Source organism: Myotis daubentonii, chromosome 2 (assembly GCF_963259705.1).
Source record: "Myotis daubentonii chromosome 2, mMyoDau2.1, whole genome shotgun sequence".
NCBI classification, from domain to species: Eukaryota; Metazoa; Chordata; class Mammalia; order Chiroptera; family Vespertilionidae; genus Myotis; species Myotis daubentonii.
Window position 1 is genome coordinate 198,296,247 of NC_081841.1, and position 24,678 is coordinate 198,320,924.

Genomic DNA, 24,678 nt, shown 5'->3' on the forward strand with positions numbered 1-24,678 from the left:
TCAATAGCTTATGTTAGAACCAAGAAAAAATAAAGAGTGATATAGATACAATTTTAAAAAAAAAAAACACTATGGAAGCTTTCAACAGTAGACTAGGAGAAGCGGAGGACCAAATTAGCGAATTAGAAGACAGGAAGCAAAACATACCAAATCTGAACTGCAATAGGAGAAAAAAATCAAAAGACAGGAGGAGAGACGGAGGAAGCTTTGGGACAATATGAAACAAAGCAACATACATAAAATAGGGGTGTAAGAATGACAAGAAGAAGAGCAAGGGCTAGAAAACCTACTCGAAGACATAATGTCAGAAAACTTCCCTGGTTAGGGAAACAAAAAAGTCACACCAGCACAAAGAGTTCCAAACCAGATTAACCCAAAAAGATCCACACCAAGACACATCGTAATTACAGTGGCAAATGTTAACGACAGAGAGAGAATCTTAAAGACTGCAAGAGACACACAGAAAGTGTCTACAAGGGATCTCCTATTACATTATCAAATGATATCTCAACAGAAACATATCAGGCCAGAAAGGAATGGAAGGAAGTATACAAAGTGATACAAAGTAAGGGACTGAATCTAAGAATACTTCATCCTGCAAGGCTATCATTCAAAATTAAAGGGGAAATCAGGAGCTTCACAGACAAAGAAAATTAAAGGGAGTTTATCACTACCATGCCAGGAAATGCTCAAGGGAGACTTGTAAAAAGAAGAAAAAAAATAAAAAGGGAGAAGAATGAACACAGGCAAAGAAAAAATGGCTACAAATAAGTACCTATCAATAATAGCTTTAAATGTAACTGGACTAGATGCTCCAATCAAAAGACAGTGAGTGGCTGACTGGATAAGAAAACATGACCCATGTATTTGCTGTATAAAAGAGACCCAACTCAGAACAAGAGACTTACACAGACTGAAAGTGAAGGGATGGAAAAATATCTTTCAGGCAAATAGAAATGAAAAAAAAAGCTGGAATAACAATACTTATATCTGACAAAATAGACCTCAAAGTGAAGGTCATAACAAGAAATATGGAAGGCCACTTCATAATACTACAGGGATCAATAAAACAAGAGGATATAACCCTGGTAAACATATATGCACCCAATGCAGGAGCACTCAATTATATATTTAAAAAAACATCTGGAAGATATCAAGGGAGAGATCAATAGCAACATGAAAATAGTAGGAATTTAATACCCCACTGACATTACTGGATAAATCCTATAGACAAAAAATCAGCAGAGAACCAGCAATCCTAAATGACTCACTATCAGATGGACTTAATTGACATCTTCAGAACATTTCACCCTAAATCCACAGAATATACCTTCTTCTCAAGTGCACATGGGACATTTTCAAATATAGACCACATATTGGATCACAGGCAAAGTCTCTCCAAATTCAAGAAGATTGAAATCATATCAAGCATCTTCTCAGACCACAATAGCTTAATATTAGAAATCAACTACAATAAAAACAATTTTTAAAAATTAAAACACTTGGAGGCTAAATAGCATGCTATTAAACAATGATTGGGTTACCAAAGAGTTCAAAGAAGAAATTTAAAACATCCTGGAAATGAATGAAAATGATAATACAACAATCCAAAACCCATGGGACACAGTGAAAGCAGTCCTGAGAGAGAGGTTCATAGCAGTACAGGCCTACCTCAAAAAAAAAAAAAAATTTTAACAAATTATGTAACTCTACAACTTAAATAAATAGAAAGAGAACAACAAGAAAAGCCCAGAGTGAGCAGAAGGAAGACGATAATAAAGATCGGAGCAGAAATAAATGACATAGAGACTAAAAAAACAAAACAATACAAAAGATCAATGAATGCAAGAGCTGGTTCTTTGAAAGGATAAACAAGATTGATGACCCATAGCCAGGCTCACCAAGAAGCAAAGAGAAAGGACCCAAATAAACAAAATCAGAAACAAAAGAGGCAAAATAACAATAGACCCCAGAGAAATACAAAGGATTATAAAAAAAAAATACTATGAACATCTCTATTCCAACAAACATTACAACCTAGAGGAAATGAACATATTCCTAGAAAAATATGACCTTCTAAAACTCAATCAAGAAGAATCAAAAAATCTCACAGGCTGATAACTAAAGAGGAAATTGAAGCAAGTCATCAAAATGCTCCCAGCAAGAAAAAAGCCCAGGACCAGACAGCTTCACAGGAGAGTTTTAACAAACATTCAAAAAAGAACTAAAACGTATCCTTCTCAGACTATTCCAAAAAATTCAAGAGGAAGGCACATTTCCTAGCTCTTTCTATGAAGCCAGGATCACCCTAATCCCAAAACAGATAAAGACACTATATAAAGAAAGAGAATTACATCCCGGATGAACATAGGTGCTACAATCTTCAACAAAATCCTAGCAAATTGGATCCAGCATTACAACAGAAAGATTATACACCATGACCAAATGGGATTTATCCCAGGGATGCAAGGCTGGTACAATATCCACAAATCAATAAACATGATACATCATATAAACAAACTGAAAGACAAAAATCACATAATCATATCAATTGATGCATAAAAAGCATTTGACAAAATCCAACACCCTTTCCAGATAAAAACTCTCAGCAAAGTGGGAATAGAGAGAACATAATTTAACATAATAAAAGCCATATATGACAAACCTACAACAAACATCATACTCAATGGGCAAAAACTAAAACCATTTCCCCTAAGAACAGGAACAAGACAGGGATGCCCACTTTCACCATAGTACTGGAAGTGCTAGCCATAGTGATCAGACAAGATAAAGAAATAAAAGGCATCCAAATTGGAAAAGAAGAAGTAACATTGTCATTATTTCCAGATGACATGATATTGTACTTAGAAAACGCTAAAGACTCCATCATAAAACTACTAGACTTAATAAATGAATTCGGCAATGTAGCAAGATACAAACTTAACACCCAGAAATCTATGGCTTTTTTATACAACAATAATGAAATCACAGAAAGAGAAACAAAAAAAAACAATCCCATTTACCATTGCAACACAAAAATTAAGGTACCTAGGAATAAATTTAACTAAGGAGGTAAAGGCCCTGTCTTCAGAAAATTACAGGAGGCTGAAAACAGAGATACATGAAGACATAAACAATGGGAAGAATATCCCGTGTTCATGGATTGGAATCAACATCATTAAAATATCCATCCCACCCAAAGCAATTTATAGATTTAATGTAATTCCCATTAAAATACCAATGGCATACTTCCAAGATCCAGAACAAACTCTCCAAAAATTCATCTGGAACAAAAAGACCCTGTATAGCTACGGCGGTCTTGAGGAAGTAGAAAAAAGTTGTAGGGATCACAATACCAGATATCAAGCTATATTACAAGGCCACTGTCCTCACAACTGCCTGGTACTAGCACAAGAACAGATATATAGACAAATGGAACAGAAGAGAGAGCCAAGAAATCGAACCAAGCCATTATGCTGAATTAATATTTGACAAAGGAAGCAAGAGCATACAATGGAGTTAAGACTGTCTCTCCAATAAATGGTGTTGGGAAAATTGGACAGATACATGCATAAAATGACAGGGATGCCCTGATATAATATCCGCAAATCAATAAACATGATACATCATATAAACAAATTGAAAGACAAAAATCAAATTCAAGCAAACTGAAACTCATAATGGCTAAAGGATTTAAACATAAGACGAGAAACCATAAAAATCTTAGCAGAAGCCATTGGCAGTAGAATAGCAGATATTGTCACAGCAATATCTTTACCAATACAGCTCTGGGCAATGGAAACTAAAGAGAAAATAAACAAATGGGTCTACATCAAAATAAAAAGACTCTGCACAGCACAAGAAACCATCAACAAAACAGCAAGAAAGCCCACTGCATGGGAGAACATATTTGCCAGTGCTATCTCCAGTAGGGGTTTAATCTCCAAAATTTATAGGGCACTCCTACAACTTAACAAAAAGAACATAAACAATCCATTCAAAAAGTGGGCAAAGGCCCTAACTGGTTTGGTTCACCTTTCAAAAGAGGACATGCTGAAGGCCAAGAGACATATGAAAACATGCTCAAAGTCACTAATCATCCAAGATGCAAGTCAAAACAACAATGCAGTACCATCTCACACCTGTTAGAATGGCTATTATCAACAAATCAACAAACGACAAGTGCTGAAGAGGATGCGGTAAAAAAAGGAACACTTTTGCACTGCTGGTGGGAATTCAGACTGGTACAGCCTCTGTGAAAGACAGTATGGCATTTCCTCAAAAATTTAAAAATGAAACTTCCATTTGACCCAGCAATCCATCTTATAGAATATATCCCAAGAAAACAGAAACACCAATTAGAAAGGATATATATGTACCCCTATGTTCATAGCAGCACAATTTACCATAGCTAAGATCTGGAAACAGCCTAAGTGCCCATCAGCAGATGAGTGGATTATAAAACTGTGATACATCTACACAATGGAATACTATGCTGCTGTAAAAAAAAGAAGGAAAATTACCATTTGCAAGAGCATTGATGGAACTGGAGAACATTATGCTAAGCAAAATAAGCCAGTCGGAGAAAGATAAATATCACATGATCTCACTCATTTGTGGAATATAATGAACAACATAAACTGATAAACAAAAACAGAACCAGAGTAATAGAAGCATCAGACAGACTGTCAAACTACAGCAGGAAGGCTGAGGAGGATTGTGAGGGGGGAGGTAAGAGGTCAACCAAAGGACTTGTATGCATGCATATAAGCATAACAAATGGACGCAAGACACTGGGAGTGGGGGGTGAGGGCATGTGCTGGGGGATGGGGGGGTGGGGAAAGGTCAATGGGGAAAAAAAGGAGACATATGTACTACTATTTGTAATACCTTAAACCATAAAATAAAATTTAAAAAATAAATAAATAAGTAAATAAGTAAATAAATAAATAAATAAAGGGAATGAAAATCAGAAAAATGAAAAAAAATAAAACTTTTTTTTTGCTTCAATTCTTTGGTAATCTAGTTTGTAATCTATACTTTAATTCATTCTGCTCCATATTATTTTTCTATTTTTTATTAAACATTTTTAATATTGACATAAATATAGGTGTCCTCCTTCCCTTCTCCCTTTGCTCACTTTCATCCACCCACACCTCCCCTTGATTGGTCTTCACACAATTGTCCATGTCTAAGGGGCTTGCATATATGTATATTCATTAGATAAAGACACTAACCACCAGCATATATGTGCCCATCATCCTGACTTCCAAATGCATTTTTTTGTGGTTTGCAATAAGGAGGAGCAAACCCTTTGTCACAATGGCAATGCTGGAAATTGTTGCAAATCTAGAATAATCAGGAAATAGAACATTTTTTTATGTGTAAAGATGTTTTACAATAGAGACAAATGAATATTCTATGCTTATTCAACAGATAATTTATGCCAAAGAAGCTATCCATTCTAGAAAACTGATCTTAAATAAACAATTCAACAAATTTTCTCTTGAAAGTATCTATACCTTAAAAAGCACATCTATGCCGAAACCGGTTTGCCTCAGTGGATAGAGCGTCAGCCTGTGGACTGAAAGGTCCCAGGTTCGATTCCGGTCAAGGGCATGTACCTGGGTTGCGGGCACATCCCCAGTAGGAGATGTGCAGGAGGCAGCTAATCGATGTTTCTCTCTCATCGATGTTTCTAACTATCTCTCTCCCTTCCTCTCTATAGAAAATCAATAAAATATATTTTTTTAAAAAAGCACATCTAGCTTCTGTTACCAAGTTAATTTTTTTTAATTCTTTCAACTCTTCATGTAGCCAAACACAAATATTGGCAATTACCAGTAACATGCCATTAATTATCATTTACTTTCTAGCTTCACAGAACAGCCCAGACCCTAAATTAACTAGCAAGACTAGCAAGAAAATTCATATACCCCCCCCTTTTTTTTTTTACCAGTTTCTGCCTTCTCTCTGTAAAATTAATATGATTTTGGTTATCTTGTAACACATAGTGCTTATAGGACATCCACCCCACATATTTACCAAACATTTTATACATCCAGAATTATCTTAAATGTTTCTACTTTATCTTCTTTAATAAATAGTTTGGCAAGATTTCTTAGTAAAATAATGTTAAAGCTATAAATTACAGATCATTAAATGGCACTGCGTGGTATAAAAATGATTTAGAAAATTATTCAAATGATTTTGTAAATCTCTAAACTGTTTATTAAATTTTCAAAACATGTAGCTTAAAATGAAAATTGAAATTACTTACTCCCTTGTCATTACAGTCTCTAGTATTGTTGCATGCAGAATAATCAACCATGTGTCTAATCTCTCTACAGGTAAAGTTGATACAATACTAAAACAATTCAAAAGGAAATGAAAAATAAAGTCAGAAAACAATATATTGTGTACATTGATAATACAGATGAAAAACTATAGAAAATTCCAGAATTCATATTACCAAGGATTGACATAAAAATCCAAAAAATAAAGTAATTGTAAATTCATTGAAATAAATGTGAAATAAGCTATGTACCTTCAGATTATAAAGTTGTAATCATATGTAAGAAGTTGGAAATTTTATTTTCTTACCATCTAACTCCAGAAGTCCTCTTAGAAAGATATATTCCTGAAGAAATTATTTGATTAGTTCTTTAAGTTCAAGAATTCACTGAAGAACATTTTTTAAAGGCCTATGCCTGGGCTCCACCTGAGACCATTATATCAAAACTAGAGGCCCAGTTGATGCATGAAATTCATGCACGGGGGGCGAGGGGAGGGAGGAGACAGGTCCCCTCAGCCTGGCCTGCACCCTCTCCAAACCGGGATCCCTCTCACAATCTGGAACCACTAGCTCCTAACTGCTCCCCTGCCGGCCTAATGGCCCTAACTGCTCTCCCCTGCCAGCCTGATCCCCCTAACTGCTTTCCCCTCCTGGCCTAATCCCCCTAACTGCCTAACTTCTCTCCCCAGCTGGCCTGATCCCCCTATCTGCTCTCCCCTCCTTGCCTGATTCCCCTAACTGCCTATCTGCACTCCCCTCCTGGCCTGATCCCCTTAACTGCCTATCTGCTCTCCCCTCCTTGCCTGATCACCCTAACTGCCTACCTGCACTCCCCTCCTGGCCTGATCCCCTTAACTGCCTATCTGCTCTCCCTTTCTCTCCATGCCCTTCAGACCCCTGGTGCAGGCATGCTGAGAGCTCTCTGCTGCAGCCCCGCCCCCATCCTGATTGATCGTTATGTGATGGCATCCCAGCTAATTTGCATATTCCTCTATTATTAGTATAGATACCTGGGACAGGGTCCAGGCAATTATTGTGAGCAGTCAGGTTTGAGTACTATCTGATGGGAGATTGAGGTCTTAAAATCATTAGTATGAGGATACTCCCACAACCACATAAAATTACAACTACATAACAACCATCATTCAGAACCACCTGAAATATAGCAGAATTGAAGTCCTACAACTAGAGATTTAAAGAAGAAGCCATATTGAGATTGGTAGGAGGGGCAGAGACCTAGAATTGGCAGTTCCCACACCTATGTGTGGCAAATAAAAATTGGAAGGGATGCTTTTCCTGTGGAGGTTACTCATGAGAAGCAAGGGGTCCTAGCCCCACACCAGGCCTCCAAGCCCAGGGTTCCAGTGCCAAAAGGAGAAGTCCACATAGCTTCTTACTATCCAAACCAGTGGAGATTGTGGCTGAGTGAGATGGAGTGCTGCTGGAGTCCCAGGCAGTTCCCCTTAAAGGCCTGAACATGGCCACTCCCTCTGAGTTACAGCTAGGATAGCAGCTTGAAAGGAATCAGAGACACACAGGCAGGAACTGAATAGTCTGGCATCAGGGCGAAAGCTGGGGGGTATCAGCTTATTGCTAGAAAAAAGTGCTAGTGAAAGCCATTGTTTCTTTACTGAGACAGTCCCCCCATGCCCAAGCAGGCAACTGGGCACCATATTTGAGTCTCCATCAAACTGCCTCACTCTGTTCACCCTGCCCTCGTGATTCCCTGACACCCTGGCACACCAAACTTGCTGGTCCCCCTCAGCTGTTTCCAGAGGCTTTTCCATACAAATGGACTATTGCAGCTCATGCTTCAGATTTTCCTAAAATCTCTCAAACAAGTAGCATCTAGCCCAGCCATGGGCAAACTACAGCCCGCGGGCCGGATCCGGCCCGTTTGAAATGAATAAAACTAAAAAAAAAAAAAAAAGACCATACCCTTTTATGTAATGATGTTTACTTTGAATTTATATTAGTTCACACAAACACTCCATCCATGCTTTTGTTCTGGCCCTCCGGTCCAGTTTAAGAACCCATTGTGGCCCTCGAGTCAAAAAGTTTGCCCACCCCTGACTAGCCTCTGTGTACCCTGTACCTCTTGCTAAATGGTCCCAGGCTCAACACTAGCAGCAACCAGCCTTGATTTGCAGCTTGGCCTCTCCTGGGCACCTTCAACCCCAGCACAAGTAACAGCCGTCTACAGATCACTCTGTAGCTCATGCCAGGTACCTCAGGCAGATCAGAGACAGTGGATGACCTTGACCTTGGGCCTCCCAGAAGTCCTAAGAGCCAGTGTACCAAGTTAACAGCTTCAGGCTACACTAGATTAAAAGCCTCCCACCTCCACAAACAACACACTCAAGATGATGACCAAAGCCCCTCTAAAATAAATTCTGCTTTGTAGGGTCAGCTCCTGTACAGCAGCAGCTGGTCTTCTGTAGTCACAGCTGGTCTTCACAGCCAATTAGCCTGGGAGGTCAATTCCTCCCAGTGACATGCCAACAGTAATCAAAGCTCAAATACAAAAGTACAGTTCTCACAGTCCACATCAGGGTGCCTGGAACACCCAGCTCAGTTGACTGGGAAAGCTGTGCCACTGAAGCCTACAGGCACCTACTAAAGAAGGCCACTCCAGCTAGTCCAGAAGATGTAGCAGCTCTAGCTAATACATAAAAACAAGACAGGGAAGCTTCCAAAATGCAGAAACAAAAAAAAAAAGATCCAATATGAAAGAACAGGAGACATCTCCATAAAAAGAACTAATTGAAATGGAGACAAGCAAACTACCAGACACAGTTCAAAACAATGGTTATACGGATGCTCAAGGAACTTAGTGAAAACTTCAATAGTATGAAAAAGACAGAAACCATAAAAAAGAACCGGTTGTAAATGAAGGATACACTAATTGAAATAAAGAATAATTTGCAATCAAATCAGCAATTTGAAATTCAAGTAAGCAAAAAGTATACAATCAAATGGAAAAAAGAAAAAAGAATTAAAAAAGAATGAAGATAGTGCAAAAAGCCTCTGAGACAACTTCAAACATTCAAACATTCACATCATAGGTGTACCAAAAGGAGAAGAGAGAGCAAGAAATTAAAAACATTTGGAAAAAAATATTTTTAAATATTGTTTTTATTAATTTGAGAAGAAGGGAGGGGGAGAGAGAAATAGAAACATTGATTAGAGAGAAACATCAATCAGCTGCCTCCTATACACCCCCCACTGGGGAATTGAGCCTGCAACTGGAGCATGTGCCCTGACCAGGAATGAAATCAGTGACCTCTTGGTGCATGAGATCATGCTCAGCCAACTGTGCCACACCAGTCAGATACATATTTCCTAGTTCTGTCTACTGATAGGGCCAAACCAGTGAAACTCCAGTAGCAAAAGCACAATTAGCCCTAGATCTTGGTTTCTAACTGGCATTTCTAGTTAAAATAAACCAGGACTCCTGGGAGAATGCAAATTCTAGGAACTAAGACACAAAATATACAAAATGGACCTAGAACAGTTTGTCATTCCAGAAAGTAAGGAAGCACTCCAAAAGAAAAGCACACACAATGATAATAGTATGTCAAAGCAACATAGAAACAAGTTGAAAGAACTCCCAATAGCCAGAGTTAGAACAATTTGAACAATAAAATAAAGTCATACTGGATAATAACCAAAACTATAATATAAATATCCATGGATTCCATACTGCTACAAATATATGATGGAATAAATAGAGAAAAATAGACAAAACTATGCAGAATTCAAAATGATTTAATGATACTGAATGATACTCAATTTCCAAGAAGGTGGAACACAACTTATTACTCCTTAGGTGTAGGCTATGCATAGTAATTTCTTTCAATGAAGTACAATATAGAAAGAAAAAATAATTTACAGTGATAAATTTGTCAAATATTACCACACCCATGTGATCAAAATTAATATCAACAAGCATGTATATTTGATGTGATGTGATCTTCTTCCCAAGAAAAGGGGGAGGGGGAGATGGACATTTAAGAAACTGTACTGTTAAGAGGAGCCTAAATACACACAGCAAATAAATGCAAAGTGGTCCTCTGGGCTGAATCCTAGAAAAGGTCATTAAATAAAAGCTAAGGAAATCTGAATGTACTACTAGATTTAGTTAATAATAATGCATCAACATTAGTTTATTAATTATGACAAATGTATCATACTAGTGCTAAATGTTAACAGAGGAAACTGGCTGTGTAGCTTAGGGCTAGGGATGGGCAAGTGGGCAAGAGGGAGATGTGATGGTATGGTCTAAAACTGGATGTGCTGATGGTTGTACACTCTAAATTAATCAAAAGCAATGAATTACACCCTTATCATAGGTGAATTTTATGTAAATGATGCCTCAATCAGGTTAAAGTTCATTGGTTGGTATATTGTCAAAATGAGAATAACCATAAAAGATGTTGAAAACACTTATAATTTTATAGTTCTAATTACCATATCAGGACCACACGAAGTGCCATCTTCTGTAAATGTTTTATCTCTATCTTCAGGTGTATTTACTGTTGTTATGTCATTGGCAGGTATCCTGTCCGAGCTTAGAAATGTAGACACACATATTTCATTTCGTATTTGTGTGTAAATCACAGATAAATTTGCTTTTGATACTATTGCTTTATGTGGCCAGGCACAAACTAATTTTCCACACATGACATGACTAGAAGCATAAGGCAGAAAAAAAAATTCTCATATTAACATAGATTGCTGATATGGCTAAGTTAAAAAGGTATGTCACTGACTTAAACCCAGGTTTCAAGAGTTTTCTCAGTAATTTCCTGAGTCCACTGAGTTATGTATGATGTGTGCCTTTTTTTTGTGAGGCAATGTGGCAAGGGAAAAGATTAATGATTTTTGCAATTTGATGACCCTGATCTCTCCTATATTGGCTTCTGATATTTAAACCAATGGTTGCTGGTCTTCAATTTTTTTTCATTAGTAAAATAGAATAGCTCTTACTATAAATGTGTGATGTATTAAATATATTTATTATATAATGTATATAAACTACCTAACACAATGCCTAGCTCATCACAACAATAAACAGAGGCTATTTTATGGTCATTGTTGTTGTAACATTATAGGCACACGTTATTTGTAGGCAATAGGTAATAACATTGTTCTCAGATAATGAAACAAAGAAAACCTGGTATAAAATACCACTTTAGCCTGTACATAATAATATATTCTAGGATCTTAGCAACATATAAGCTACATTACAAACAAAATTAGAATTGCCTAATACATACGGAAAAGAACAATAATTTTTTCCACAGTTTCCATATCTATCTCCTCTTGAATTTATCTCATCATAACAAGCAAATTGACCACCTCTAGCAGCTGAAAGAAAAAAAAATAAGTTAAGTTATAATACATTACAATTATCATTGAAGAAATAATAAACTCACACTGGACATTATAATGTGATTCCCTACAGAGGTTTATAATTTACCTTGCATTAAATAGTAGCAGGGGGTAGAACTAGGATTAAAAAGAGACCCCGTCATTTTAAGCCTGCTAGATTTTCTTCTGTATGAAACAGATAAAGTAAACAGCAACATGATTCAAATGGTTCTATATTGTTAAAATGAGCAACCTTATTTTTGCTAAATTGATCACTTGTATCCCTTCATTCCCTATCCAATGTGAAAATAGAGTTTTCTCTTATTCTAAACAAAATGGGAGAGAAATAGTATCCATAATGAAATACTGATAACAAACCCAGAAATTACTTAACTGTTCCTATTCCATACTAGATTTCTCATCTCTGTTCCAAAACATCCTAACAATCACTAAATAAGAATTGTTGAATTTTAAAAATAGGAAGGACATAAATGTTTATCTACTTCAGCCCTTTTATATATTTAGTTATGTCTAATTTTAAAAATGAGAATAATTCAAATGTATGAAATAACTGCTTCATCACTTAGACTGGGTGATTTAGAGGGTTGGGTTGATAATGTTATTATATAAATGTATCTATTATATATATTGCTAGTAAACAGTCAAAATAGAGAGCAGAATCTACCATAATCAGCCTTTTCTCTTATTAAAAGACCTACTCTTTTGTTTGTTTGTTTTTGTTCATCCTCACCAGAGGTTATTTTTTTCCATTGATTTTTTAGTGAGAGTAAAAGGGAAGGAGGGAAGGGGGAAGGGAAAGAGAAAGAGAGAGAGAGACAGAGAGAGAGAGAGAGAGAGAGAGAGAGAGAGAGAGAGAGAGAGAGAGAGAGAGAGACATCAATATGAGAAAGATGCATTGATTGGTTGTTTCCCATACTTGCCCCGACCAGAGTGGGGATCAAACCTACAACCCAGGTGTATGTCCTAGACTTGAAATCGAACTCTCTTCCCTTTGGTGTGCAGGTTGACACTCTAACAACAGAGAACCACCAGCCAGGGCAAGACATTCTCTTGAGCATGCCCAGTAAGAAATTAGGTTTCTATTTGTTTTGCCCAAATAAAAATATTGCTTTGATTAAATCCAATTTAAATTTACCAATTCTCCTCAAATTATATACAGGACCAAGACTGTGATAGTGGAAATTTTAAGGGAGTATAGGAACAAAAACTCAATAATTAAATAACACCTTAGTGCATTTTAAAAAATCAGAGGACAGCCAAATGGTGGCTGGAAAGACAGTAGTAAGGAAGAGAGTGTGAGTGAGTGAGGGAGCAAAAGAGGAATGGATGGATGTGTGGTGTGTATGTGTGTTTGAGTGAGGGACAGTTAGATCCTGCAGGACTTTCAGGGGCTGGTGGACTGGGCTCTCCAGGTGTGGAGGCCGTGAACCTCTGCAGTCACTCCTGAGGTGGCCAGCTCTGACATAGAAACCATGCTATCTTGAAGGGGAGAGCTTCTGTGACTATAAGCCCACTCTCACCAATACCCAATTGGCATCAGACATCACCCCAGAACCTACAGCCACTCTGAAAAAAGACCTACTACCTCATCTGCAGACCCACAGACACTGGGACTCCATCCCCCGCAGCTGCAGGCTCCTGTGAGTTCTAGAGCATGTTCCCCTACCGTGAGCCACTTTGGCCCCAGGCCCTGCAACTGTACAACCCGTCTGGCAAGCCATTGCTTCAATCACCAGGCACTGCATGACCTGGCGATTGGGCCCTCTAACAAGTCTGGGACTGTGCAACCCACATGCCAAGCCTGCCGCTTTAATCACAGGCCTCCTGTGTCCTGGCACCTGGGCCCACCAGGAAGTTTCAGAGAGCATGATCCTAATACTGAGCCCACCGCTGCAGCCAGGTCCCACATGACTCAGCACCTACATCCTCCTGTGAGAGCAAAAACGGGGAGAGAAAGACACAACCCCCAAAGGAAAGGGGAAAAGGAGTCACCAGAAAAGGTACTAAATGAAACAGAGGCATGCAATATGTCAAGAAACAATTCAGAGTAAGGATCATATAATTTCTAAACTGGCTGAATGAGAAAATCAACAACTTATGTATGAATCATGAGGAAATAAAGAGTGATATAGCTACAATAAAAACATAACAGAGGTTTCAACAGTAGACTAGAAGTGGAGAAACAAATTCGCAAATTAGAAGAAACGGCAGGAAAAACACACCCAATCTGAACAGCAATTGGATAAAAACATTAAAAAGCAGGAAGAGGACCTACTGGAGCTTTGGGACAACAAGAAATGAAATAACATATGTATAATAGGGGTGCCAGAAGGACAAAAGGAGAAACAAGGTTTAGAAAACCTATTTGAAGAAATAATGACAGAAAACTTCCAGGATTTGGGGTAATAAAAACATCACACACGCACAGAGTCCCAAACAAGATGAACCCATAGAGACCCACAGCAAGGCACCTCATAATAACAGTGGCAAACATTAATGACAAAGAGAGGATCTTAAAGGCTGCAAGAGACAGAAAGTTACCTACAGGGGATCCCATTAGATTATCAAAGGATTCATCAACAGAAACACATCAGGTCAGAAGGGACTGGAATGAAGTATACAAAGTGATGCAAACCAAGGAAATGAATCCGAGAATACTCTATCCAGTAAGGCTATCATTCAAAATTGAAGGGGAATCAAGAGCTTCAAAGACCAAAAAAGGCTAAGGGAGTTTATCACTATCAAACCAGCACTGCAAGAAATGCTAAAGGGACTGTTGTAGAAAGAAGGAATAGAAAGGGGAAAAGGAACACAGGCACACAAAAAAATGGCTACAAACAAGTACCTATCAATAATAACCTTAAACATAAATGAACTAAATGCTCCAATCAAAAGACATTGAGTGGCTAAATGGATAAGAAAACATGACCCATATATATGCTGTCTACAAGAGACCCACCTCAGAACAAGGGACTCCTTCAGACTAAAAATGAAGGGATGGATAAATATCTTCCAGGCAAATGGAAATGAAAAAAAAAAGATGGGGTAGCAATACTTATATCTGACAAAATAGGCTTCAAAGTGAAGACCATAACAAGAGATAAGGAAGGCCACTTCATAATACTAAAGGGATTGATACAACAAGAGGATATAACTCTGGTAAACATATATGCACCCAATGCAGAGGCACCCAAATACATTTTTAAAAAAACTTTTACAGGATATCAAGGGAGAGATCAACAGCAATAAATCATAGTAGGGGACTTTAACACCCCATTGACATCACTGAATAAATCCTCTAGATAAAAAATCAGCAAAGAAACAGAAATTCTAAATGACTCACTAGATCAGATGGATTTAATTGATATCTTCAGAACATTTCATCCCAAAGCTATGGAATATACATTCTTATCAAGTGCACATGGGACACTGTAAAAGATAGACCATATATTGGGTCACAGGCAATATCTCTCCAGATTCAAGAAGACTGAAATCATATCAAGCATCTTCTCAGACCACAATGGCATAATATTAAAAATCAACTACAATAAAAACAATAAAAACAAATCATGCTTATAGGCTAAATAGCATGCTATTAAACAATGGTTGGGTTACCAAAGAGATCAAAGAAGAAATTAAAAACATTCTGGAAACAAATGACAATGAAAACACAACAATCCAAAATCTATGGGACACAGTGAAAGCAGTCCTAAGAAGGAAGTTCATAGCATCTCAAAAATATAAGAAAAAAAGGTAATAAATTATCTAACTCTATAATTTAAATAATTAGAAAGAGAGCAGCAAGAAAAGCTCAGAGTGAGCAGAAGGAAGGAGATAATAAAGATCAGAGCAGAAATAAATGACATAGAGACCAACAAAACAATACAAAAGATAAAAAAACCAAGAGCTGGTTCTTTGAAAGGATAAAAAAGATTGATGATCTTCTAGCCAGGCTCACCAAGAAGCAAACAGAGAGGACCCAAATTTAAAAAATCAGAAATGAAAGAGGTAGAATAAGAACAGACCCACAGAAATACAAAGGATTGTTATTTTTATATATATATATATATATATATATATATATATATATATATATATATATATATATATATATATATATATATATATATATATATAACAACTCTATTCTAACAAACTGGAAAACCTAGAAGAAATGGACATACCTAGAAAAATACAACCTTTCAAAACTCAATCAAGAAGAATTAAAAAAAATGAATGGGCCAATAACTATGGAGGAAATTAAAGCAATTATCAAAAAAATGTCCAACAAACAAAGCCCTGGGCTAGATGGCTTCACAGGGGAGTTTTACAAAACATTCAAAGAAGAATAAAAACCTACCATCCTCAGACTATTCCAAAAAATTCAAGAGGACGGAACACTTCCAAGCTCTTTCTATGACACCAGCATTACCCTAATCCCAAAACCAGATAAAGACACTAAAAAGAAGGAGTCTTACAGGCCAATATCCCTGATGAACATAGATGCTCAAATCCTCAACAAAATTCCAGCATTACATTAGAAAGATCATACACTATGACCAAGTGGGATTTATTCTGGAGATGCAAAGATGGTACAATATCTGCAAACCAATAAATGTAATACATCACATAAACAAATTGAGAGGTAAAAATCACAGTCATATCAATTGATGCAGAAAAAGCATTTGATAAAATCCAACATCCTTTCTTGATAAAAACCCTCAGCAAAGTGGGAATAGAGGGATCATACCTCAACATAATAAAAGCCATATAGGACAAACCCACAGCCAACATCATACTCAATGGGGAAAAACTAAAACCATTCCCCCTAAGAACAGGAACAAGACAGGGATGCCCACTCTCACCACTCCTGTTTGACCTAGTACTGAAAATGTTAGCCTTAGCAATCAGAAGAGAAGAAGAAATAAAAAGCATCAAAATTGGAAAAGAAGAAGTAAAACTGTCATTATTCACAGATGACATGATATTGTCCATCATCAATAAACTATTTGACGTAAGGACTCCATAAAAAAAAAAACTATTCAGGAGAAACCAAGATGGCGGCATAGGTAAACATGGGAAATTGCTGCCTCCCACAACAACTTCAAAAATACAACGAAAAGATAAAATGGACATCATCCAGAACTACAGGAAGGCTGGCTGAGTGGAAATTCTACAACTAGAAGGAAAGAGAAAAGCACACTGAGACTCAGAGGAGCTGTGGAAGTAAAGAGCAGAGGTACGGAGGCTCGAGTGCACGCGGGGAAAGGGGCTGGCACCTGAGGAAACGGCTGCCTTTTTGAATCGGGAGGGAGTCACAAGCTCCCGACTGCTCTGAACTCCGATTCCGGAAAGTCTCTGGGGACCCAGGACTCATACAGGGAGAAACTGGACTGTCTGACAGCAGGCAGAACTCGGAACTTGAGGGCGGCTTTCCCTCAGAGGTGCTTGCAGCAATTACCAGGACACTGAGACGCTGGGCCCCTTAGGGCAGGGCTGAGGATCTGCCATAGCTGCTTGCTCCGCCTGTTGATTCTGAGACCCCGCCCCACCCAGTCTGGGGCAGAGGCTTTTGCATATGAATGCCCTGGCCCTTTGCAACCTGAAAATTACCTAACAAATTGCAGCTGGGCCAGACAGACCCAGAAGTTCCAAGGGAAGGCCCAAGGCCCCACAGCAGCTTGCATTGCTTCATAGCTGGGCCTCATCTGGGCCCCTCCAAGCTCGACAAAAGGAAGGGGAATCTGCAGATCTCTCCATAGCTCCTGCTGGGTAACCTCAGGCAGAGGCTAAATTAGCACCTCCTTAGATCCAAGAGCCAGTGTACCCAGTGGTCAGAGTGGGACTATCCAGATTATAACTCCTCAGATCCATAAGGGACACACTCAGGGGGCAGACTCAGTGAGCACCAAAGCCCCAGTGAAGCAAGTCTTGCCCCAGAAGGGTGTCTTCAGCATAGAAGTTCTCCCACTGCAGACACAGCTGATTCTCACTGCCAATTGGCCTGGAGGTCAATTCCTCCCATTGATACCTACAACAATCAAGGCATAACTACAACAAGACTGTGCACAAAGCCCACAAGGGGGTGCACCAAGAGTGTCCACCTCAGGTAACTGGGGAGGCTGAGCCACTGGGCCCTATAGGACACCTAGCACACAAAACCACTCTACCAACACAGGGAAACATAAAAAATGTGGAGACAAAGAAACAGGTCACAAATGACAGAAATGGAGGAAAGCAAACAATTGGATATAGAGTTCAAGGCCACGTTTATAAGGTTTTTCAAGAATTTTCTGGAAACCGCCGCTAAATTTAGTGAGACCCTGGAGGATATGAAAAAAGACCAACTAGAAATTAAGCATACACTGACTGAAATAAAGAATAATATACAGAGATCCAACAGCAGACAATAGGATCCCAAGAATCAAGTCAAAGATTTGAAATACGAAGAAACAAAAAATACCCAACCGAAAAAGCAAAAAGAAAAAAGAATCCAAAAATATGAAGATAGTGTAAGGAGCCTCTGGGACAACTTCAAGCATACCAACATCAGAATTATAAGGGTGCCAGAAGAAGAGAGACAGCAAGATATTGAAAACCTATTTGAAGAAATAATGACAGAAAACTTCTCCTGCCTGGTAAAAGAAGCGCAGAGTACCCCAAAGAAAAGAAATCCAAAGAGGACCACACCAAGACACATCATCATTAAAATGCCAAGAGCAAAAGACAAAGAGAGAATCTTAAAAGCAGCAAGAGAAAAAAAAGTCAGTTACCTACAAGGGAGTACCCATACAACTGTCAGCTGATTTCTCAACAGAAACCATGCAGGCCAGAAGAGAGTGGCAAGAAATATTCAAAGTGATGAATAGCAAGAAACTACAACCAAGATTACTTTATACAGCAAAGCTATCATTCTGAATTGAAGGTCAGATAAAGAGCTTCACAGATAAGAAAAAGCTAAAGGAGTTCATCACCACCAAACCAGCATTATATGAAATGCTGAAAGGTATTCTTTAAGAAGAGGAAGAAGAAAAAGGAACTCTTACCATTTGCCACAGCATGGATGGAACTGGAGAGCATTATGCTAATTTAAATAAACCAGTCAGAGAAGGCTAAATACCACATGATCTCACTCATTTGTGGAATATAATGAACAACATAAACTGATGAACAAGGACTGATCCAGAAATGGAGAGGCATTGATTGGACTGTCGGGCCTTGGAGGGAAGGTAGAGGAGGGTGGGGGTAAGGGGGAAAGATCAACCAAAGGACTTATATGCAAACATATAGGCCTAACCAATGGACACGGACAATGTGGGGGGGATGGGGGGGTGAGGGCATGAGTGGGGGGGGGTAGGGGGGAGGGGGTAACGTGGGGATAAGGACACATATGTAATATCTTAATCAATAAAATATATTTAAAAATGTAAAAAAAAAACACTTCAAATTCATAAATGAATTCAGCAATGTAGCAGGATACAAAATTAACACCCAGAAATCTATGGGTTTTTTTATATACCAATAGTGAACTTACAGAAAGAGACATTTAAAAAAACAATCCCATTTACAACCATTGCAACAACAAAAAATATGATACTTAGGAATACACTTATCTAAGTAGGTAAAAGACCTGAACTCAGAAAACTATAGGATGTTGAAAAAAGAGATAGAGGAAGATCTAAACAAATGGAAGAATATACCGTGTTCATGGATTGGTAGAATCAACATCATTAAAATGTCCATACTACCCAAAACAATCTATAGATTCAATGCAATCCCCATTAAGATACCAAAGGAATATTTCACAGACCTAGAACAAACTCTCCAAAATTCATATGGAAGAAAAAAATAGCCACAGCAATCCTGAGAAAGAAGAACAAAGTAGGCGGGATCTCAATACTGGATATCAAGCTATATTACAAAGCCACTGTCCTCAAAACTGGCACAAGAACAGATATATAGACCAATGGAACAGAACAGAGAACCCAGAAATCAACCCAAGCCATGATGTTCAATTAATATTTTTCAAAGGAAGCAAGAGCATACAATGAAGTCAAGATAGCCTCTTCAATAAATGGTGTTGGGAAAATTGGAAAGACACATGAAAAAAATAAATGAATCTAGACCACCAAGTTACACCATACACAAAAATAAACTAAAAATGGATAAAGGACTTAAACATAAGAATGGAAACCATAAAAATCTTAGAGGAATCCACAGGCAGCAAAATATAAGATATATGTAATAGCAATATCTTTACTGACACAGCTCCTAGGACAATGGAAACTAAGAAAAGAATATATAAAAGGGACTACATCAAAATACAATGCTTCTGCACAGCAAAAGAAACCTTTGACAAAACTACAGGAAAGCCCACTGCATGGGTGAACATATTTGCCAATGCTATCTCCAATAGGGGTTTAATCTCCAAAATTTATAGGGCACTCCTACAACCTAACAAAAGAAGATAAACAATCCACCCCCAAAATGGACAAAGGACCTAAATGGACACTTTTCGGAAGAGGACATACAGAAGGCCAAGAGACATATGAAAACATGCTCAAAGTCACTAATCATCTGAGAGATGCAAATCAAAATGACAAGGAGTTACCATCTCACACCTGTCAGAATAGCTATCATCAACACATCAACAAACAACAAGTGCTGGTGAGGATGCAGAGAAAAACGAACCCTCTTGCACTGCTGGTGGGAATGCAGACTGGTGCAGCCACTGTGGAAAACAGTATGGAGTTCCCTCAAAAAATTAAAAATGGGAACTCCCATTTGACCCAGTAATCCCACTTCTAGGAATATATCCCAAGAAATCAGAAACACCAAACAGAAAGGATATATGCACCCCTATGTTCATAGCAGCACAATTCACCATAGCTAATATTTGGAAATAGCCTAAGTGCCCATCAATAAGTGGATAATAAAACTGTGGTACATCTACACAATGGAATACTACCCTGCCATAAAAAAGAAGGAACTCTTACCATTCCCAACAGAATGGATAGAACTGGAGAGCATTAAGCTAAGAGAAATGAGCCAGTTGGAAAAAGATAAATATCACATGATGTCACTCATTTGTGGAATATAATGAACAACATAAACTGATGAACAAAAATAGATCCAGAAACAGAGAAGTATCGAACAGACCATCAAACCTCAGAGGGAAGGCAGGGGAGTGTGTGTGTGTGTGTGTGTGTGTGTGTGTGTGTGTGTGTGTGTGTGTAGAGGGGGGTGGGGTGGAGGTTCGGTAAGAGCTCAACCAAAGGACTTGTATGCATGCATATAAGCCTAACCAATAGACATGGACACTAGGGAGGTGAGGGCAGGTGCTGGGAGGTGGGAGTGGCAGGGTAGAGGTCAATGGGGGAAAAATGAGACATATGTAATACTTTAATCAATCAAGAATATTAAAAAAATCAAAGTTGATTACAAGAAAAATTCATCATGGACAAAACAGTAAATGTTAGATTGGGGTGGGTCATTGTTTGTTTTATAAAGCCTGTGCCATTTAAACAATTCTTCCAATCCATCCACAGTTCTCTTAATGGGCATGGGGAGCCATGTCAGTAACCCACCACTGTGAACAACCTAACATCCTCTACAGTGGCCTTTTTCAGCTCAACTTTTGAGGCTCAGAGTAACAGGTATTTCTGCATTGTTTTCTTCACACCAAAGGCCCACTGCCCTGGCTGACTTACTCCTGGCTAGAATTTTCTTTTTCTCCCAAAATTATAACTTTTGTGGTTCTGTCACCTAATTCTCCTGGGGCCTGAGAGATTTAAGAATATATGGTATCAACTTTCCTATTCTTGCCTCCATTTGGCAAGCTTTGAACTGAGGTTACCACGAAATTCAAATGAATATAGAAAGACAGTGATCAGAAGTTTGGGACATTTTAGGACAGAAATTTGACACTCTTACAGCTGGGGTTCCCAGAACCCAGATGGTGCAAGTTCCTTGATGGAAACATCAGCAACTGCAGTGACCTGCTGTGGTTAGGCATGCTCTTGGAGGAGATTTTGAGAAAGTAGTGGGATCAAGAGGATACATTTTTCTGAAACTAGACCACCAACTTACACCATACACAAAAATAAACTCAAAATGGATAAAGGACTTAAATGTACGACAGGAAACCATAAAAATTCTAGAAGAATCCAAAGGCAACAAAATCTCAGACATATCCCGAAGCAATTTCTTCACTGATACAGCTCCTAGGGCACTTGAAACTAAAGAAAAAATGAACAAATGGGACTACATCAAAATAAAAAGCTTCTGCACAGCAAAAGAAACCATCAACAAAACAACGAGAAAACCCACTGTGTGGGAAAACATATTTGCCAATGACATATCTGATAAGGGCCTAATCTCCAAAATTTATAGGGAACTCATACAACTCAACAAAAGGAAGATAAACAATCCAATCAAAAAATGGGCAAAGGACCTAAATAGACACCTTTCAAAAGAGGACATCCAGAAAGCCAAGAGACATATGAAAACATGCTCAAAGTCACTAATCATCCGAGAGATGCAAATCAAAACAGCAATGAGGTACCATCTCACACCGGTCAGACTGGCTATCATCAACAAATCAACAAACGACAAGTGCTGGAGAGGATGTGAAGAAAAAGGAACACTTGTGCACTGCTGGTGGGAATGCAGACTGGTGCAGCCACTATGGAAGACAGTATGGAGTTTCCTTAAAAAACTGAAAATGGAACTCCCATTTGACCCTGTGATCCCACTTCTAGGAATATATCTCAAGAAACCAGAAACACCAATCAGAAAGGATATATGCACCCCTATGTTCATAGCAGCACAATTCACCATAGCTAAGATCTGGAAACAGCCTAAGTGCCCATCAGTAGATGAATGGATTAGAAAACTGTGGTACATCTACACGATGGAATACTATGCTGCTGTAAAAAGGAAGGAACTCTTACCATTTGCAACGTCATGGATGGAACTGGAGAGCATTATGCTAAGTGAAATAAGCCAGTCAATAAAGGAAAAATACCACATGATCTCACTCATTCATGGACAATAGAGACCATTCTAAACTTTTGAACAATAATAGATACAGAGGCAGAGCTGCCTCAAACAGATTGTCAAACTGCAGCGGGAAGGCAGGGGAGGGTTGGGGTGCAGGAGGTAGGGGGGTAAGAGATCAACTAAAGGACTTGTATGCATGCATATAAGCATAACCAATGGACATAAGACACTGGGGGATAGGGGAGGCTAGGGGACTGTCTAGGGCGGGGGGATAAAATGGATACATATGTAATACCCTTTGTAATACTTTAAGCAATAAAAAAAAAAGAATTTTGAGAGGAAAAAAAAAAGAGGATACATTTTTCACTTGGTAGGGTCAACAACTGGGGAGAGGTTGTTTTGGGGGGGGAGGGGTTGTTTCTCTTTCGTTTTGTTTCCTATGTTGCTGCAATGATCTCTAGAAGAAAGGCATTTATGTGTACTTATATATACTTGTTCATCTGGCTTGTTAATCCCTTGTATTTTATAACTCATAGTGCTTTCTCATCGCATTTTATTACCAAGGCAGGACTGCAATGAAGGTAGGCAGGTGTTTATGTTTCTGTATATGGATGAGGAAACCTAGTGTACTGCACTTGGTGACATTGATCTAAATGCTCAAGAATATTACAAGCAGCTACTCCTAAGTTTGAGCCTCTAGGAGTTATCAGCAATTCCTATATAAGACTAATAAGCAAAACGACTGAACAGTGGAACGATGAGTCGCTATGACATGCACTGACCACCAGGGGGCAGACGCTCAACGCAGGACGGTCAATGTGCTCCCACAGGGGGAGCGCCTCTCAGCCAGGAGCCAGGCTCACAGCTGGTGGGGAGCAGGCCTAAGCCAGCAGTCAGACATCCCCCAAGGGCTCCCGGACTGTAAGAGGGCACAGTATGGAGGTTCCACAAAAACTTAAAAATAGGACTAAATAGATCCAACAATCCCACTTCTGGGTCTATATTCAAAGAAATTGAAATCAGGATCTCAAATAAATACCTGCACTCCCACATTCATTGCAGCCTTATTCACAATATCTAAGATATACAAACAATGTAAGTGTCCATCAACAGATAAATGTAAAAGGAGCGGTGTGTATATATGTGAATCTAGGAATATTATTCAGCCATGAAAAAAAGGAATTCTTGCCATTTGATATACCCTAGATAAATCTTGAAGGCATTATGCTAAGTGAAATAAGGCAAAGAAAAACAAATATATAATATTACTTATATGTGGAATCTAAAAAAAAACCACAAAACTCATGAAAACAGAGAGTAGTGTAGTGTAGTAATTATCAGAGACATTGGGTAGTAGAAATAGGGAGATATGGCCAAAGGGTAAAAACTTCCAGTTATAATATTTACAAGTTCTGGGGATATAATGTACAGCATAGTAGTTATAGCTAAGAAAACTGTATTATATACTTGAAAGTTGCTAAGAGAATATACCAAAGTTCTCAACATAAAAAGAAATGGAAATTAATTGACAAGATGGAGGTGTTAACTAACACTATGGTGGTAATCATTTAGCAATGTGTAATATATCAAATCAACGTGTTCTAAATCTCAAATTTATATAGTGTTATATACCAATTATATCTCAATAATGTTGGGGAGGAAAAGATATTCCAGAGGGAGAAAGACACCAGCAACATTACAGTGCAGGAAGTCTTAGACTCCCCTCTCCTCTAAAAAATCCTATTGATTCAGCAATAATTCAGGATAAGTTCCCTTTGTGATGAATCCTAAACTAAGTAAAAGGTCTGTGGACTGAGATTTTTATTGGCTGTTGCCTATAAATCATATGTAGTTTTTATGCTGGAAAGCTAATGCCTACTTCAGAATTACATGAAACCCTCCTTAAGATGATTCTAGTCCAGCCGTGGGCAAACTACGGCCCGTTTGAAATGAATAAAACTAAAAAAATGAATAAAACTAAAAAAAAA

At 38.3% G+C, this 24,678-nt stretch overlaps 1 protein-coding gene across 1 annotated transcript in view; it reads right to left on the minus strand.

Annotated features, from left to right (window-relative positions):
- Nucleotides 1–24,678, minus strand: part of LOC132226789 (disintegrin and metalloproteinase domain-containing protein 5-like) — an 85,943-nt gene that overhangs the window by 7,394 nt on the left and 53,871 nt on the right. Inside the window, exons 15-18 of the mRNA XM_059681222.1 lie at nucleotides 11,575–11,665; nucleotides 10,766–10,985; nucleotides 6,281–6,367; nucleotides 5,238–5,349 (exon numbers count right to left, since the gene is read on the minus strand). Coding sequence (XP_059537205.1) covers nucleotides 5,238–5,349; nucleotides 6,281–6,367; nucleotides 10,766–10,985; nucleotides 11,575–11,665 — 510 coding nt within the window. The remainder of the gene's footprint in view (nucleotides 1–5,237; nucleotides 5,350–6,280; nucleotides 6,368–10,765; nucleotides 10,986–11,574; nucleotides 11,666–24,678) is intronic.